This window comes from Ischnura elegans, chromosome 4 (assembly GCF_921293095.1).
Source record: "Ischnura elegans chromosome 4, ioIscEleg1.1, whole genome shotgun sequence".
In the NCBI taxonomy this organism is placed as follows: domain Eukaryota; kingdom Metazoa; phylum Arthropoda; class Insecta; order Odonata; family Coenagrionidae; genus Ischnura; species Ischnura elegans.
Genome location: NC_060249.1, coordinates 115,614,145 through 115,631,418, shown reverse-complemented (window position 1 = coordinate 115,631,418; position 17,274 = coordinate 115,614,145). Strand labels below are relative to the sequence as shown.

General features: G+C 36.9%; 2 protein-coding genes across 3 annotated transcripts in view; one reads left to right on the top strand and one right to left on the bottom strand.

Moving 5' to 3' along the window:
* Positions 1–756, bottom strand: part of LOC124157933 (nascent polypeptide-associated complex subunit alpha, muscle-specific form-like) — a 36,360-nt gene extending 35,604 nt beyond the window's left edge. For both annotated transcript variants that reach the window (XM_046533032.1, XM_046533033.1), the window contains exon 1: positions 468–756. The gene's annotated coding sequence lies outside the window, so the exon portion shown is untranslated. The remainder of the gene's footprint in view (positions 1–467) is intronic.
* A 91-nt stretch (positions 757–847) lies between these two features.
* Positions 848–11,026, top strand: LOC124157934 (2-oxoisovalerate dehydrogenase subunit alpha, mitochondrial). Its single transcript, XM_046533034.1, has 9 exons — positions 848–1,187; positions 1,393–1,578; positions 1,760–1,955; positions 4,302–4,463; positions 5,760–5,904; positions 8,077–8,283; positions 8,831–9,008; positions 10,555–10,649; positions 10,767–11,026. Exons 1-9 carry the CDS (start codon positions 1,116–1,118, stop codon positions 10,846–10,848), a joined length of 1,323 nt encoding a protein of 440 aa, XP_046388990.1. The 5' UTR covers positions 848–1,115; the 3' UTR covers positions 10,849–11,026.
* Positions 11,027–17,274: the final 6,248 nt, after the last annotated feature.

The window sequence follows — 17,274 nt, the reverse complement described above, 5'->3', positions numbered from 1 at the left end:
AACGTCCAAGGAAACCCCAAGATTTATCAATAAGGGAAATTTTTTATAGAATCGAGGATTTACGAAAAATTTGACGCGTTCAAGCATACGGAAATTGTTCCTCCCGGTCCGACACCGACCGAACTCGGCTAGTTTGTATACTAAAGCGACGCCACGAAAGAACTTAATCACATATTAAAAATACCACTAAAATTACCAAACAATCACTTTCATCTTAAGTAACAATGCTTACTGCACCACATCATTCAAACTTAATCATAATATGAACGGTATAAACAATAATGAGATCAATGCAATAAAGCAGCAAAGCATTCAATGTTTTGCCCCCTACCGAATCGGTCAAATATAATTTGTCAATTTAATCGACTCAATGACCTGAATGCAATCAATGTACTTCCTATCACATATAATAAATCACTGGAACGTAAAAGTCAATGCTAAGAGATCACATAAGATGAAATACATACACAAAGTGTTTGTTTACGCCAGCAATAGTCGGCAGGATCCGGGAGAAAAGCCTGCCTCCTCTGCCGTTGGTGGAAGAAAATACTCCTCTATGATTGGCTTGAATGGGAGGTTCTGGAGCACAATACACCAAATAATATTTCAAACGTCTTTTAGAGCAAAATTTGGGAAACAATTCACGTCCCAAACGCAACACTCCTACAAATTTCCTGTGTCCTTGAGTACAGATGAAATTTCCGCCATAATGTCAGAATTTTTGCTTTCTTGATAGTTACTTAGATGGCGTCCTTTATTTCCCAGGAGCCACTGCGAGAACAAGTGAGGAACGCCAAGCGTTGAATGAATTAACGCGATGTGACGTCACATACCCCAAGCTGCTTCGCGCCCACCGTGATCATTGTGACGATTTTTGATAATTTCTTCACGTGGGGAAATATTTATGCAATATCTTGATATTTTGTATGCATGAACATTAGAAAACTTGGCTTGATTCCTATACCCTTTCCACCGGCTACCTTCAGAAAAAAAAGTCTGTTGTCTTGTCCACCAATACGAGGGAGATAAAAAAAACTCGCAAGGTCGATAGAGCCATCGATTGTCGAACAAAGGGGATCCTGTCTGCTAATCAAATTTATGAAAAATCAGAAATTATGATTAGAGGCAGTAGTTTGAATATATTCCGTGATATCTTAATCAAGCTGAGGTCACCGTCAACTCTAAGGGTACTTGAGTTAATCTATTAATTCCTTGCTAACTCCGTTTCTTACAGTAATGTTGTCATATGCTTTGAGCATGAGTTGACCTTACAATGTTAATGCTTGTTTTTTTTCAACTCAATTGTTAATGATATTGCTGGATTTTTTGTCTAACTGTCATTATTGTTGAAACTTTTTTGCTATCAGTCATTTTAACTTATGTGATGTATAGCTACAAAGATCCTTCAGTAGTTCATCTTCTGAAAGTGATGAGGATGAAGGTCCAAGATTCCCAGGAGCGAGGACTAATTGGACAGAAAACCTCAAATTTCGACATTCCGATGATATTAAGCCTCTACCCGTTTATCGTGTGATGGACAATTATGGAAAGGTTATTCACCCTGACCAGGAACCCAAGGTATTGCAGTGCCTGATTTCCGTTTAAATTTCAATTCATAATTTACTCCTTATAATTTGGACATACATTTCATAGCTTTTGGATGATGCCAATGACCTTCTTCGCCCCATTAAAATATTCATTTTGAAGGGAAACTTTCGTAGAGCCAAATTAAGTATTTATGTTTTTCTTTGGCCCACAGCTGGACAGTGATACACTGCTCAAAATGTACAAAACGATGACCCTTCTTAGGCAAATGGATTTGATTTTGTATGACTCCCAGAGACAGGGCAGAATCTCTTTTTATATGACCAGTCATGGAGAAGAAGCAACCCATATCGGTAGCGCTGCGGCTGTTGATGAGAAAGACCTCATATTTGGACAGTACAGGGAGACAGGTTCGTGTTATCTGGTCAATCATCATACCCATTTATCGAGTCAATTCTCCGCATTTGCTTATATATAATGCCTTGTTCTCTTATGTCGTTCAATGTATGTACTTGTTTTCAATATTTGTGACGGCTTGCTCACATCTATTTTGCCAATCAATTCATGCATGAGAAGTACCTTAGGGAAACAATTGCATGGAAGCAAAGTCAAAACTTAATTCGCATGTGGTCAATTACCAACTTTAAGGTTGCAGAATTGGTTACATCCTTATAAATTGAATCTCACATATATTTCCACTCTAACAATTTATGTTGTCTTAGAATAGGTTGAATGCATGGCCTTCAGAAAATTATGTTCAGTTTGGTACTCATTTTATTGCCTACTAATGGCAAGTTTTTATGAATATCTTTCTTATGAAGTGTCTTTTGTGAGAGCTGTTTTTAGAATCATGAAGAAGAAAGATATGGTTTTTGGTACTATGTTGTAGTCTTTGAGAGACATCGTAATTATTCCTGTAAAAAATGATCATTTTTTAATCCAGGGGCACTTACAGCTTATCAGCTTGAGGTGCGCAGGGATAATGCTGTCGCAGTCCATCCTTTACAAGAATAAATGTTTAAATCATATTCTTGTTCTCTTACTAAAAATTGGCCTTCCCCTCACTCTCTAAACTTTTGAACAAAGTCCCCACTGAATAGAAAGATCATCGTTAGCTTTGAACTTGGAGTAAAAGTAACTGTTTAGTAAGTATTGTAAAAGTTTTATTATCTGCAAAAAATTATTTTTTTATGAAAGCAATAGTAATGTCAAAATTGTTCACAGCTTTGTCCCAATAAGAACAGAAAAAAATTTGAGTCAGACAATCGAAGCACACATGTATGTACTTGTGTATTCCACCCAGGTGCTACCCTTGGGTTGGCAGTTGAGAATGCATACCCTGCTACCACTCAACTGGTAGTTTTAGGACCAACAAAACCATTCCCTGTATTATCTGCCCATCACTTCCTTAGCCAGTCTCATGACATACTACCCTGTAATCTCCCATTGTAAGAACAAGTATTTCCATGGAATTGGTCCTAAGGGTGCTCACAAAATTTGCATTAAAGGCAATGATAAAACTATTAGGGAAATGGTCATTAAGAAGATAATCTATAGTTTTCGACTATCTAATTTAGCTTTCTCTCTGTTAATTTGAAACTTCCCCAAACGTGGCTATCTTAGACATGGATTCCATACTTTTCCTTTTCCAAATTGATACCTCACTTCACCTAATGCCATTGCAGCCTTCTGTATGGGAGGAATAGGTCTACCCAAACCAAAGTATCATATCCTGAATTCCATTCACAAAGATGTGACAGAAATTTAATGCAGCAGTGAAGATGCAATGCATTGGAATAGGCTGGAACACTTATGTAATTCCTCCGATTAGAATGCCATTGGACAATGAAAAACAAACATTTCTACTAAGAAGTATTAGCTGTGCATAGCAAATTATAATCTTCCTGGAAGCATTCAGGAATGTATGTGAAATGTAGTGTGAATGTGGTGAGCATAGTTTAGGCAAACATCTGAAGTTATTGGTTGTCACCTTCAGGAGTACAAAAGAGTTGTGGAGATCAGACAACTCCATGATTTAGCTGGCATTGAACGTAACTTTTGTGGTCCAAAACATGTTTATTTGGTGTTAGCTATATTATTATAAGAGAGGCCATTGAATTAAAAAAGAATCCAAATAATGAAGACAGAAGACTGTTAAATCTTCTCTGGCCCTGGGAAGCATCCTCAGAAAGATCCATCAATATTAATTTTTTAAATGATTATTCTCTTCTATCTGAAGTAAGTTAATTTTACTTCCTCAGTGCAAACTTAAGGAAGTTAAATATGTTACAAAGCTTCTGTACTTACCCTTTTCAGTTTACTTTTTGTAAATTGAGTAGCAATGAGGATCAGCTAAGTTTGTTCAGTGAAATTTTCATTATCTGAATGATATCTGTGGCTCAGAAAGAAATGGTAGACTCGGAGGAATTATAATGGTGCTGACCTTGGTATTCATGCTGGTAATCTTGACCTGGAGATGAGGGTCCCTAAAATATGTTTCTTGGTCCTGTGATATAAGATTTACTATGAAAATAAATCTGAAGTCTGAGTGAAGTGTAATTTTTTGGACAACCTACCAAAGGTGCAGCTCTATTGATATTAACTCACTGGTTCCTGTTACATCACATACTTTTCATGGTAAACATTCTTTCTCCAAATGTTAAAAACAGAATGGGGTTTACCAGGCATTTAGAATAAATAATGAGACTTTAAATCGTCCTCATATCCATTACGCAATATATTTTTTTCTCACGCAGGAGTCCTCATGTGGAGGGGTTTCTCCCTCCCTCAATTTGTGAACCAATGTTTTGGCAACAGAGAAGACAAGGGCAAGGGGAAACAAATGCCTGTGCACTATGGCTCCAAGAATCTCCATTTTGTTACAATTTCCTCTCCATTGGCCACTCAACTCCCACAAGGTATGACTCAATGCTCCATTAATCAGATTATTTGGCTCAAGCTCTCTCTTTATATCACCTTATCTTGAGCCTGGGTGTGTTTTTTTTCCTAATTTTTCTGCAATAAAGTTTTATTTGGAAGATTTACTTGTCTATTGCTAGTTTAGTATCTTTTTACTACTATCTGTGAAACAATTTTAAAAGTCTGCAGAAAATACAACCTTAAGGCATGGTAACTCAGCGAGCATAAAATTAGGGACTTAAACCTTTCCTGTGAGTTTCCTATGTAGAAAGTGGGTTAGTGGTTTTCTGTGAGGTAAGGTACCTCCTTATATAAAAGTGAGGATAAGATTTTGTTGAGGAATAGAGAAATTCTGATGTATATCGTCATCTTAATGTGAGCTACCTACGTATATTGCACCTGTGCCGCAGGTGGCAGATCAGTGTACTTCACACTTAACACTTCTCAGAGCTCTGCCCACCGTGAATTAAAAGCCTGCTGATGAAATTGATGAAGTTTTATAGTAGCCAAACAATCTATAACACATTTTCTGTTATTTGATGAATTCAGGTGACTTGCTGGAGAAGGTACAAAGCTTGGTGATTTTGAATGATTTTTTCCTGTGATGGAGAAAAAATTTTAATCTCTAAATTCAAACATATGTCATAACGGATACTGTTGATGACCACACTCTCCACTTCACCACTGAATCAGTTGAGAGAAGTCAGTGTTAATACTGATTTTGGTTGTAGTCATGCAACTAAAACTGATGTGATACATGAAAAGAACGTGCTTCAAAGCCCATTTGTGCTGACCTTTATTAGTGTTAATTTTTGCCAAAGTGACTTGATGACTAAGTTATTGATAATAGAGTTTTCTTCCTGGCACACCTATAGCATACATCGCTATTCGTATGAAAAAACGTTTCTTTCATTTCGCGGCAGCTTTTAGCTATCAGTTAATAAATACGAAAGTTTATCAATTTATCTATTGTACTTTAACGTAATTTCCCTTCATGAATAACCACTACTAATAGAAACATAATTTATGTATGTAAATTCCTCAATAATCTGAAATGAAAATTCCCTCATTTTTATTCACTTGCATTTGGTTTCATTAGCCATCAAATTAAGTTTGATGTCTGCTCATTTCAATCAGTACATATACTCATAAAATATGTTAATAACTCAGTACATTTAGAATGCGGTTTTCAATGTAGAGGGGAAAACTGCATGAAATGAATTTGCTCTCATCCTTACCATGAGAGAAACTTTATCAGTAGGATTAGTGCATTAATACTTTCCATTGATTTTCAGCTGTTGGTGCAGCATATGCCTATAAGCGTGCCAAAAATGGCCTCTGTGTAATCACGTACTTTGGAGAAGGCGCTGCCAGCGAGGGGGATGCGCATGCTGCTTTGAATTTTTCTGCCACTCTTCGATGCCCCATTATATTCTTTTGGTAAGCATCCTATTTTCTGATAACAAATTACTTAACACGTTCCCTGCCGTAGACTTTTAGATGAATTCGCCTATTGCACCGACGTGTTTTTTTTCTTTCTTTCGTTTTAATACTCTGATCCTTTCCATTTGAGTTTTCGTGTTCATTCGGCCATGCACGCCGTGTCGGTCACGTCATATACACGTCGACGAAGTAGCTTTGACCAACAGCGTGCTATGAGCGCCCTAAAGACAGGCTCATTCCTCGGTCATAATGACCGAAGTGGCATGGAGATGAAGTACATGTTTCGGTAATAGGGTAGTTTCCTTCATCAAAGAAAACGATAGGCATTGATTGCGATTCGTTACCCACCATTAGTGTATTCATAATACACAAATTATTTGGTTTTTGAAATACCGGTTTAGACGAATGGCAAGGGTCAAATTTTATCCTCATTTGAAAAAGGCCAGATTGGCGCCCATGCGATTCCTCTCCGCGTGACGTCACAGGGACCTAGTTTCTACACGAGAGGATAGGAGTTATACATCGTCTGAGGTTACCAATGCATTCATGAGGCACAGAGCTCAGGGAAACATGTCTTAATAATCACCTATTAAAACTGGCTAAGGTCGGAAAGTTTTCTTCGTTTGATAAGGTATTAATAAACCTTTTTTAAGCCAAGCGCTACCATTCAGCAAGGTACTCTGCTACCCGCTAGCATCCTGCGTCCTATCAGCGCTCAGAGCCTCGATCAAGGTCACTTCACAAGGAGAGAGGGGGAACCAGAAATGCGTCGCACGGACTTTCCCACTTACGCGTCGCGTTTTTGCGCGCTTGAAATTTTTCACTTTTCATTTAATAGTGAAAAATAGATATCGTCATTTAAAAATCTAAAAGCGCGAAATACGTACTCCAGGAGTAATAATCTTTCGATTTAGGCAATAAAAAAATAATAGGAAACCACCCTATTATGACCGAAGCGGTGCTGAACGTGTTAAATTTGTTGCAAGAAATTATTTTTTTTGTTTCCCTCGGAGAGGTGGTACATTTATAAAGTGTCTCTCAATGTTTGAGTTCTGTGCAGTGATATGTTTACATGTGATGAATAAGTGTCCTGAATGCTCATCATCAACAATCTGAAGATTAGTTTAAAACAGTTCTTTACTCAATTCTCTTATCGGCTATTAGTTTAACATTTAAATAATTCTTCTGTGCTACATCCTTAATCTGCCTGTATGTTGCAAACTTCCTGCATGTATCTCATCTGAGGCCTTCATTTGCCATTCTTCCTGTAAACTTGTCCTTCCACGACTGTCTTCATCTCATTAAGTCTTGTGAAATGGCCCATTAAGTTATCCCATTTTCTTCTCAAAGTTTTCATAAGTCATCTCTCACACCCTGTTTAGGCTTGCACAATTAAAATACAACCCTCACAAATTTCTCCCATTCTTCAATGCTTCTATGACCAGATGTGGGTATTCTACTATGTATTTCCTTCTTGCTTTGTCTGTTGCTGGTTACTCATCTACCCAGGTTGCTAAACTCCTTCACCTACTCAATGGTTTCTTAATGTAATGTTGGTTTAAGTGTTTTCTCTTCTGTAGCAGACCAATATTTTAGGTTTATTTGTATTGAATTTAGCCTGGCCATTGTCCATTCCATATTTACTAGTATTCTCTTCAGATTGGTTTGTTTCTGTAGTACTGCTACATCATAAGGAGATCACATCATGCTAATCCTTTCATTTGGATGTACTCATCTGTGCTAAGGCTTTCATTTCAGTGATAGCTTTCTCAATTAAAACATTGAAAATTCCATGAGATGGAGCATAATTTTGTCTCAGTCATTTCCATATCCCAGGTGCTGTGCTTGTCCATTGAAGGACGTTTATGTATTTGTTTAAACTGCACCATACTTGGTGAAATTAAGCAACCAGAAATACATAGCACTCAAAAGATTATGATACATCTGAGTTTGGCCTTTTCCTTATCGTTGATTTAATTTTGAGATTTAGTCATTGTAGCAACCTCAATTTCCTAATCCACATTTTTTTCCCTGAGGTGCATTCACTGTATTAACACTTAGAATTAGTGAGGAATTTTCTCATGCTTAAACCATAGGATTAGCATATGATTTCCTCTTTGTAAAAATATATTAACCAGCTGTACTAATGAAAAATAATTATTGCCACAGTCGTAACAATGGATATGCAATATCTACTCCATCAAAAGAGCAGTACTGTGGGGATGGCATTGGAGGTAGAGGTCCAGCATATGGCATTCCAACAATTAGGGTGGATGGGAATGATGTCCTTGCAGTGTACAATGCAACAAAAGCAGCAAGATCGCTCAGCCTTGAGGATGGAGGAGGACCTGTGCTCATTGAGGCAATGACGTACAGGTTAGTGTTATGCAACTTATTCTCAACAGCTGGAAGTGCGTAAATGTTGGAAATATAAGTATGTATATAACAATTGAATCGCTATGCTCTTGACCAATCCTAAGGTTTCAGTAAATTAGATGCATAGATGCTGACTGCAGTATTTTATCATGTCATAGAGAAAAGATTTTTATACCTAGTATTAAAATAAAATCAACTGATTTGGGCGTTACTTGGTGGAACGATGAAATATTCATGGTGAAACAAAACTCGGTACTATTCCACAAACTTTTATTTTAACAGTCTACTAGTTTTGAGGTTTATACCGTCATTATCAAGACCTATTCAATTATCAAGAGTCTTGATAATGACGATATAAACGTCGAAACTAGTAGACTATTAAAATAAAAGTTTGTGGAATAGTACTGAGTTTTGTTTCACCATGAAGAGTCTTAAAATGTTATGAATTACCACGTTCAGATATGGAAACTGCTATTGGTAACTGTTGTAGTGCCATGATAATGACTAAAAGTAACATAATTAATGCAAACCTTTTAACCTTATATAGATTGGGCCACCATAGCACATCTGATGATAGTACTGCATATCGGCCATCAGAGGAGATTAAAAATTGGGAGTCACCATCTTGGGGTCATCCCATTGCACGTATGAACAGGTATCTAACCATCAAAGGACTCTGGAGTGAAAAGTTGGAAGAGGAGTGGAGGAAGGACTCAAAGCAACAGGTTTGAAACTTAAATAACCATCTTGAGTATAATTAGTTCTGAAAAAGTGGAGGTTTCTTGACACTCAGTTGATAGAGTCGGGAAATAGGCTGTCAAAAATTGATTTCATCCGGAATGTGTGAATAAAAGTGTAGCAATAGGAAAATGGGAATTTATATATCACTGAATACCTAGAAAATTGCGATGGTACATATTCCTAAGCCATATTCTTGGGATAATTTTTTCCAGATGAAGGCATTTCTTATTTTAACCCTTTTACTGCTAGCACATTTTGGGGGGGATGTTTGAAGACTGCCAAGGCTATTTTCCGGAATTTGCAACATTTCAGATTTTAAAATTTTCAGCTACTTAATTTTATTTAATACGGCTAGATTTTTTCCCAATACTTAAGATATATTTATATCTTATAACCATAGATAGATTATGGGGGTTTACTTAAATTACAGCCGTTGGTAAGGCCACAATCACGAAAAAAAGTCAAATAAGTTGGGCCGATAAATCAGTCGATATCGGCCCGGTGGCAGTAAAAGGGTTAATAAAAATAGTTCCTTTAAACCTTTCGAGATGGTGGAGTTATCGCCTTAGCATGACTGCTCCACTGAGCCCAGAGAGATTCTTCCATGCTCTCCATACTTTTACTCCGTATTTTTGCAGGACATTCGTTTAGAAGGGTGTCACGGATAATCACACTCTCAGCACCAACGTTTTTCGACCCTTCCTAGCGGCGACGCTGCATTATCTAAGTCCTTGATGGTAGTTGGGCTCCCTCCTTTCAGGGTTTATAACCCTAGCAGTGGCATTGGTCCTTGGTCAATCATGCTTTGTTTATATGAATTAGCTACATGGATAATTGTTACTTGAATGTAAATTGCAGACTTCGCATTGAATTCCTCGCTTTATTCTGAGAATTTTCAAAATTTGAACGAAGCTCTACCGTCAATATTAATGCATTTAATACAGCAACAATTTCCATGTTGATATTTGTACTGAAATCGAGATATAAGTTAATATTTATCGTAGAATTTTGTTAAAAAATTGTAAACGCTGTTCAAAAGACAATTCAATTCTTAGTTTATATTTTTTGAGAAAGGGACAAATATTTATTTCGCAAAATGACTGGATAAACAATTGTACGACCTCGGTCCATCACTACTATGAGGGGTAATGTAAGACAAGGGGTCCAGGTACCTGCTCCCGGATTTCGAAAGTAAAGCCTAAGCCCTGCAGTGTTGGGTCCTGAAACGAAGACATTGCACACCCGCGACCGTCATAAAAGGGGGAGAGCTAGGAAACGTATGTATTCGGCATTCGTTTACCTGCATGGAAAAATCTCTGACGAAAATTGGCTGCTTTCATCTCCCAGGTCAAGAAACGCCCAGGTGCAATTGTTCGTCTTTAGTAGGGAAAAGGTTAAAAAATGATATGGAGTCGAAAATTAAAGTTTTCTGTTATAACTGCCATTCATTCCTTTGTAGATTTGGTGAAAAAATGTAATAAAAATAATTTAGGTTCGAGTTTGTTTGACCATTTACTGTTCTTGTTTCAGATCATACAAGCATTATTAGCTGGAGAAAAAATTCCCAAATTAGATTGGAAGGAAATGTTTACCGATGTCTACCACGATTTACCAATGGATCTTCAGTAAGCTTCTTTCTTAGTAACTCCTCACACCTTATTTTTATTTTAATGTTTCATTATAATCTATCTAGCACTATATAAATGGGGTCTTGGCTTACTTCCACATATTTACCATTTCAGGAAGCAGATGGAAAGCATGGAAGACCATTTAAAGAAATTTGGTGAACATTACCCCCTGAAAGACTTCCGAACTGCTTCATAATCAAATAGTGCAGTGGTAGGGGCCATGTCAATCACAAAATTTAATCAATGTATGTTTGATAAAGAGTATATGCTGTTATATATTTGGTATCATGTTATCTCTCTCTATTTGAACTTTTTTAAAAATAAATTGGCTATCGTAAGCCATTGTTGAAAATATATTTTTATATAAAAAGATATTTGCTGGATATTCATTTAAATCATATGAAGTTACATGTGTGTCACTCATTGCAATTTCCCTGCTAATAATACCTAAAAAAACAAAAGTGCTAATAAGAAACCTAATTATGAAATAAAACAAAGGCATCCAAGCAAACAATTGTTTATGTTACCAAGATTCATGGTGAGTACCCTTGTTAAAGTAATGAAATCAAATCGAGGATGAGTGAGAGCAATCCATTTTTAAGGATCCTTACACACAGGAAAACTTCGTTGAGCTTCATGGAGACTTAATTTTAAAGGACCATAATATCAAAGTGCACATTGGGCGAGCTAGGTAAGCCGTGCTTGCCCAGGCTTCTACACACCTTGAGGTCATTAGGCACCCAGAGTGGACATCTTGAATTTTCAGGTGATGGTCAAAAGACTGCACTGTATCAGAACATTCACTCCAGTGGGAAAATCTTAGGTTGAGGGTAGGCTCAGTGATCTGAAATCCCATTAATTTTCTCTCTCGATGGAAATGGCCCATTGAGAAATAGAAATGATCCATTTATCAGATTACATATTTGAGTATAAGTATGTAGTGGCGTAGCCAGGAATTTCGTTCGGGGGGGGATTCCAAAACCAGGGGGGAAATTTTTAAAAACAGGGTACTAAGCAATGGGTTTTAAACTAATTTTAACACTTTTCACAATCAAATAAACTTCATTTTTAAAAGAAATAATTTGTAAATACATGATTTTTCAATAGTCCTAGATAGAGTTGTGCTATGTCTGCAGTCAGTGAAATTACTATATATGTATCAGTAATTAATGATGTAGTACATAAATTAGCAAGGTCAACCAAGGATTCACCCACTTACTTTATTGTCTGCCATTATTTTTGCTAACTTTCAGACAAATTGATTGGTAGCTGGTTATGATCATTCGATTCTAACTTTAACACTATTCTTCTTCCAGAATAAAACATTAACTCTGCAAATTCCCGGTACATAGGGAGAAATCCAAGTGGATGAGATTCAAGCCCAGTGTCCCAAAATTAGCAGCTGAAGACTGTCCTGCCTCTCCCATAGGGCCATTTACATTTTTTATGTTTCCATTTCACCTCATGCAAGAGATGGGTGTATAATTTTAGAGGTAATCTCAGAATTACAAGTCATTTAAAATATAGTCATTCACTTAAGTGTTTCAATTCTAAACTTGGTTTGCAAATGAGAGAGTAAAGCCTACCTAGGACTAACCTATGCCATTTCACATATTCAAAATAGAATAATCAGATATGTTCATCCATGATTTGAGCCTTAAGATATTTCAGCTCTACCTTATAAGCAACAAGGTCCCCAAAAAATAGTTGGTGCATATTTTAAAATTAAATAAGAGCGGTTGACAAACTGTTACTCACTCTCTTCTCAAACAATGCTTATGTAAAGTTAAACAATTTATTTTTATGAAGAATGAAAAAAAAACTTACATGAAAAATTTATTTATACGACCACGGTTTCAACATAAGACATCATCATCAGAACTTGGGGAAAAAACCCTGGTTTTCACCGGGCTCCTTTGCAGTCAACATGGCCAAAAGGACTGTGCTCAGAAGGGAGTTACATGAGACGCCATTTCCGATTGCCTTGTACTTCTCTACGTGGAGTTCACTTGCGATCTTCATCGGATTGAGAGGCTGATTTTAGATAGGCCAAAAAAATGTGAAATTGCCTATGAAAAGAGAGCCACCATTCTTCGCAAGTTAGAGGCCCGTAAGACGATGAAGACGTCTAGTTTGAAACAAAACGTTGCCGATCCACCAGCAGGGGACACCCACTCTTTCGCACCAAAAATCATAAACCTATATAAACACTTTTAAGCCAAATGAGGCGACAATTTCAAGAACGAGTGAGAGAACAAAAAGCCTGCATGAGAAATAAAAAGACTACATCACAATTTGCAAAACATTAGTCAGAAAGCAGTCATCAAAGTGATATTGTATTTGAAGTGCTTCATGTTGAAGCTGAAGGACCAAGATTAGATGCTTTGGAACAGATGGAAATTTTGCAGCATGTACGTTCCAAGGACAACATTGTTAATGACTTTTTGTTTGATTCCCACTCCTTAATTCCTGGGCTAACAACTTGACAATCCCTCCGGCCTCTCTCTCACCTGAACCCCCCCCTCCACTTGCCATAACCTCCCTAAGGGAGCCTCCACTCCCTAACTTCTTTCTACCGTATGACCAAGTTCTTTCCCCCCTCCCTCATCTCTGTTGACCAATCCGTTCAATCCAGTTACCTTCCTCCCTCCTTATCTGTGAGGTTAAAACACCACATTTAAGGGTGCAATATGGGAAAGTAGGGTAAGATGTTGAACTCGATTTTTCTCTCACGCATTCATTGGTAGCAAGCAGCACGAGTCCTACCTCTTCCTGGGACTCAGGTGATTAGTAACGGAGTTCACCACAAAAGATGGCGGGCCAGATTTTTTTGCAAGCAGAAGCGAGCAAGATGTGTTTTCTACCCACGCAATTGTAATTTTTGCAGTTCTCAGAGTAAGGGATTACTTGATCACGGGAAGTTGTTTTTACTCTTTCATAAAATGTTTTCAGAATTCAACTCATCATGTACAGAACCCTGTCTGCAGTAGGTTTTCTTAAGATAAGCTAGGTTAATGATACATGGGCGTACCTAGGATGGGGGGCAGCTGCCCCCCCCCCCCCCCCCTAGAAATAAAAATCGCAAAAGTCTTTAGGCAAAATCAGTACTGTATTGAAATGAAAGTATTCAACAAATTTTCTTTAAACCCACGAAAAATGATATGTTTTAGTATAAGTAACTAAAGTAAAACTATTTTTTTCAAATGTCACAATTTGCCTAGCCCCCCCTAGGCTATGGATTGCCCCCCCCCCTAGTTATGATCCTGTATACACCCTTGTAATGATAAATAACTTATAAACCAAAATTTCAACATGGGGAAAGATAACGAGAAGTTTTCTAGTTTGTCATCTTACCTGATAAGTTTTTGAGGACCTTTTACAGATAACTTTGATACTGCTGAAAATAACCAACAGGATGCTCCTATCATTGGTCACCAGCTACTTCACACCCTGCCATGTTGGCAACCCAACATATACAGCATCATATTCCCTGAACTGTTCCTCCACAACTTCTTCCTTGACACTGCCTTCACAGCTCCCTACTAGCTTAGCTCTACCTCTTCTTCCACTGGCAAGCAAGAAAACAATCAGGCAATCTAGGAATAAGGTGCCTTCTAATCACATACATCTCTGGAAATCTTATGAGACAAGCTCTTGAAGCAAAGCAGAAAGTAAAAGAATTCCTTGAACTAAATAGGCAGGAAAGATTGAAAAGAGAAGCTGAAACATTGGCATCAAAGAAAGCTAAAGGTTCTAACACAGAAGAAGTAACAAAACTAAAACAGTAAATAAAACTAAGAAGCATCAACTAGATGACTCGTCATCGGAAGAGGTTCCTTACATGGAGGACATCAAATCAATATTCAAAGAAGACTGCATTATTTGTGGAAAGGATGAATAGGGTGGTTTCCCATTATTTTTTTACTGCCTAAATCAAAAGATTATTACTCCTGGAGTACGTATTTCACGCTTTAGATTTTTAAATGACCATATCTATTTTTCGCGATTAAATGAAAAGTGAAAATTTTCAAGTGCGCAAAAATGCGACGGCTAAGTATGATTGCTGGGAAAACTCCGCGTGACGTCTTTCTGGTTCTCGCTGCCGCAAGTGAGGTGACCTTGGGTTAAGGCTTTGAGGGCTGATACAACGCAGGATGCTAGCAGGTAGCAGAGTACCCTGTTAGCTGGTAGCGCTTGGCTTAAATAAGGATTATTATTATCTTATCAAACGAAGAAAACTTTCCGACCTTAGCCAGTTTTAATAGGTGATTATTAAGACATGTTTCCCTGAGCTCTGTGCCTCATGCATGCATTGTTAATCTCAGACGATGTAAAACTCCTATCTACTCTTATAGAAACTAGCTCCCTTTGATGTCATGTGGAGTGGCGTCGCATGGGCGCCAATCTGGCCTTTTTCAAATGAGGATAAAATTGACCATTGACATTCGTCTAAACCGGTATTTCTAAAACCAAATAATTTGTATATTATGAATACACTAATGGTGGGTAACGAATTGCAATTAATGCCTTTCGTTTTCTTTGACGAAGGAAACTACCCTATTGGGGTACCAGTGCTCCATGGGCAAATCCTAGGCGCATGCCCCTTGTTCTGACTGGGGTAATAGTGAAGCGAAAGATGTACCCTGGAAATGTGATCTTTGTGTGCAAAGCGTATTGCATATATACTGATGTCCTAAATTTTTTGTCCAATTCTGCAATTTTTGCTATTTGAAGATTAACTGGTTCTTGAATTTTTTGTGTTTAAACTTTGACTTTTTTACCTCATATCACAGGCTAGCAAGCTAAATGTTTACCTGAATTAAAAAATTCTATATTCATGTACTACTTTTCACTATTCACCTTCTTACCCATCAGATAGGGTATTATGATGAAAATAACACTTTTATTTATTATCTCTCTCTTGAGTTATGAAAAATATTTCGGTGAGATTTTTTTCCTAACTCAAAAAAGAGATAATGAATAAAATAATTCGGTGAATTCATGGTGAAACAAAACACAGTACTATTCCACAAACTTTTTTTTTAACAGTCTCAGTAAAAAAATTTAAAAAAATAAAATAAAAGTTTGTGGAATAGTACTGTTTTGGTTCACCATGAATATTTCATCGTTCCACCAAGTAACCCCCAAATCAGTTAATTCGGTGAAATATTTTTCATAGCTCAAGAGAAGGATAAGCAGCATTAAATTTTTAAATTAAATATATAGGTAGAAAGATGTCCTATCAAATGACAGATATTTAAACCTCTTAACAACTAAGGGAAAATATATGAAGCTTAACCCAGGTAAAAATATAAAGGGACGAACTTAAGTTTGTCACTTTACCCCACTTTCCTCTGCCTTGAAAGTTTTCGTAATTCAAATGAATGGCTTATAAAATACAAATTTTCCATCCTTCGGATTAATCATCCACGGCATTATTTTCAACAAACGAGACAATGATCAAAGGACAAACGGACAGGAATAAAGGCAAAGTAAGTCCCCCAATTAACTAAATAGGACAAGTTATTAAGGATGTACAAGAGCAGGACTCTATAAATATCAAAAGGTAATTAGCTGCTAGGAGAGCAGGGTTGACATCTGTATTCAGCCTGTTGACTTATGGTGATGATCCTCAATTATGACAGAGATAAGTAAATATGTACTACTTGCAATTTTCCACGATTATTTGTGGAAAACTGCAAGTTTTTACAGGGAGCAACTTCTGAATAGAATGAATAAACAGGGAAATTGGAGTGGAATTTAGCTAAGTACAGACTACTTTTCCGGATAATGATGAGAAAGGTTGACCCGACAGCTACTTGTGAATGTGGACCTCCAAAACAGTAGATGAACCATCCATCATGCAAATACTACAATCTGATAATTAATATTAGATACACCAATTTATCAGAACTATAATTTTCAAAACGATCAAATAAGATTATCACACAAATTCCTGGACAGTATTATTTCACTTTAATCGTCAATGGTAACTTATACCATGCTTTTTGAAATATGTGTCTCATATCTGAGAAAAATATTTCAAAAAGCATGGTTTATAATTATTTAATTTCAATACATCCCAAGGTATATTGAAATGAAATAATTAAAACATGTATCCATGCCAAGATCATATTCTCTTTTAGTTTTCAGCTATTCTCATACTATGTGAACATGGATTTAAACCAACGTCATAAAATGATTTTACCGTAATATTTAAAATTTTAACATGCGATCATATCACTTTTATTAGGAAATGTAATACACAACATGTAATGCACGTGAAATTACTTTTACCAATGAGTACATAGGTGCAATGCGAACTAAAGATGTTGAGCAAATACATATTCAATAACACCTTATTCAAATCGGTCGACACTGGCTTACCACTTAGTAAGCACATTCGCTCGGTAAGAGCAAACAATGTTACTGAATCCACAACTAGGAAATAGCTCAAGCAAACAAATAATCCCGCATCCAAATCAAACGAACACCACCATACATTTGTCATTACATAGATATCTATAACTTTTGGGCTGCAAGATTCTTTCACGAAGGCATTTCTATGCCAGGAAGGCCCACTTTTAAAAGCCACCAGCAACGGTAACATACCTTCTCACGT

What these genes read in the sequence shown, in the direction of transcription:
- LOC124157934 (XM_046533034.1), top strand. Translation starts at nt 1,116, where the DNA reads ATGATTAGAGGCAGTAGTTTGAATATATTCCGTGATATCTTAATCAAG. An exon ending in GGTCACCGTCAACTCTAAGG is followed by an intron (nt 1,188 to 1,392) that starts GTACTTGAGTTA and finishes TGTGATGTATAG; the next exon opens with CTACAAAGATCCTTCAGTAG. An exon ending in TGCCCCATTATATTCTTTTG is followed by an intron (nt 5,905 to 8,076) that starts GTAAGCATCCTA and finishes TTATTGCCACAG; the next exon opens with TCGTAACAATGGATATGCAA.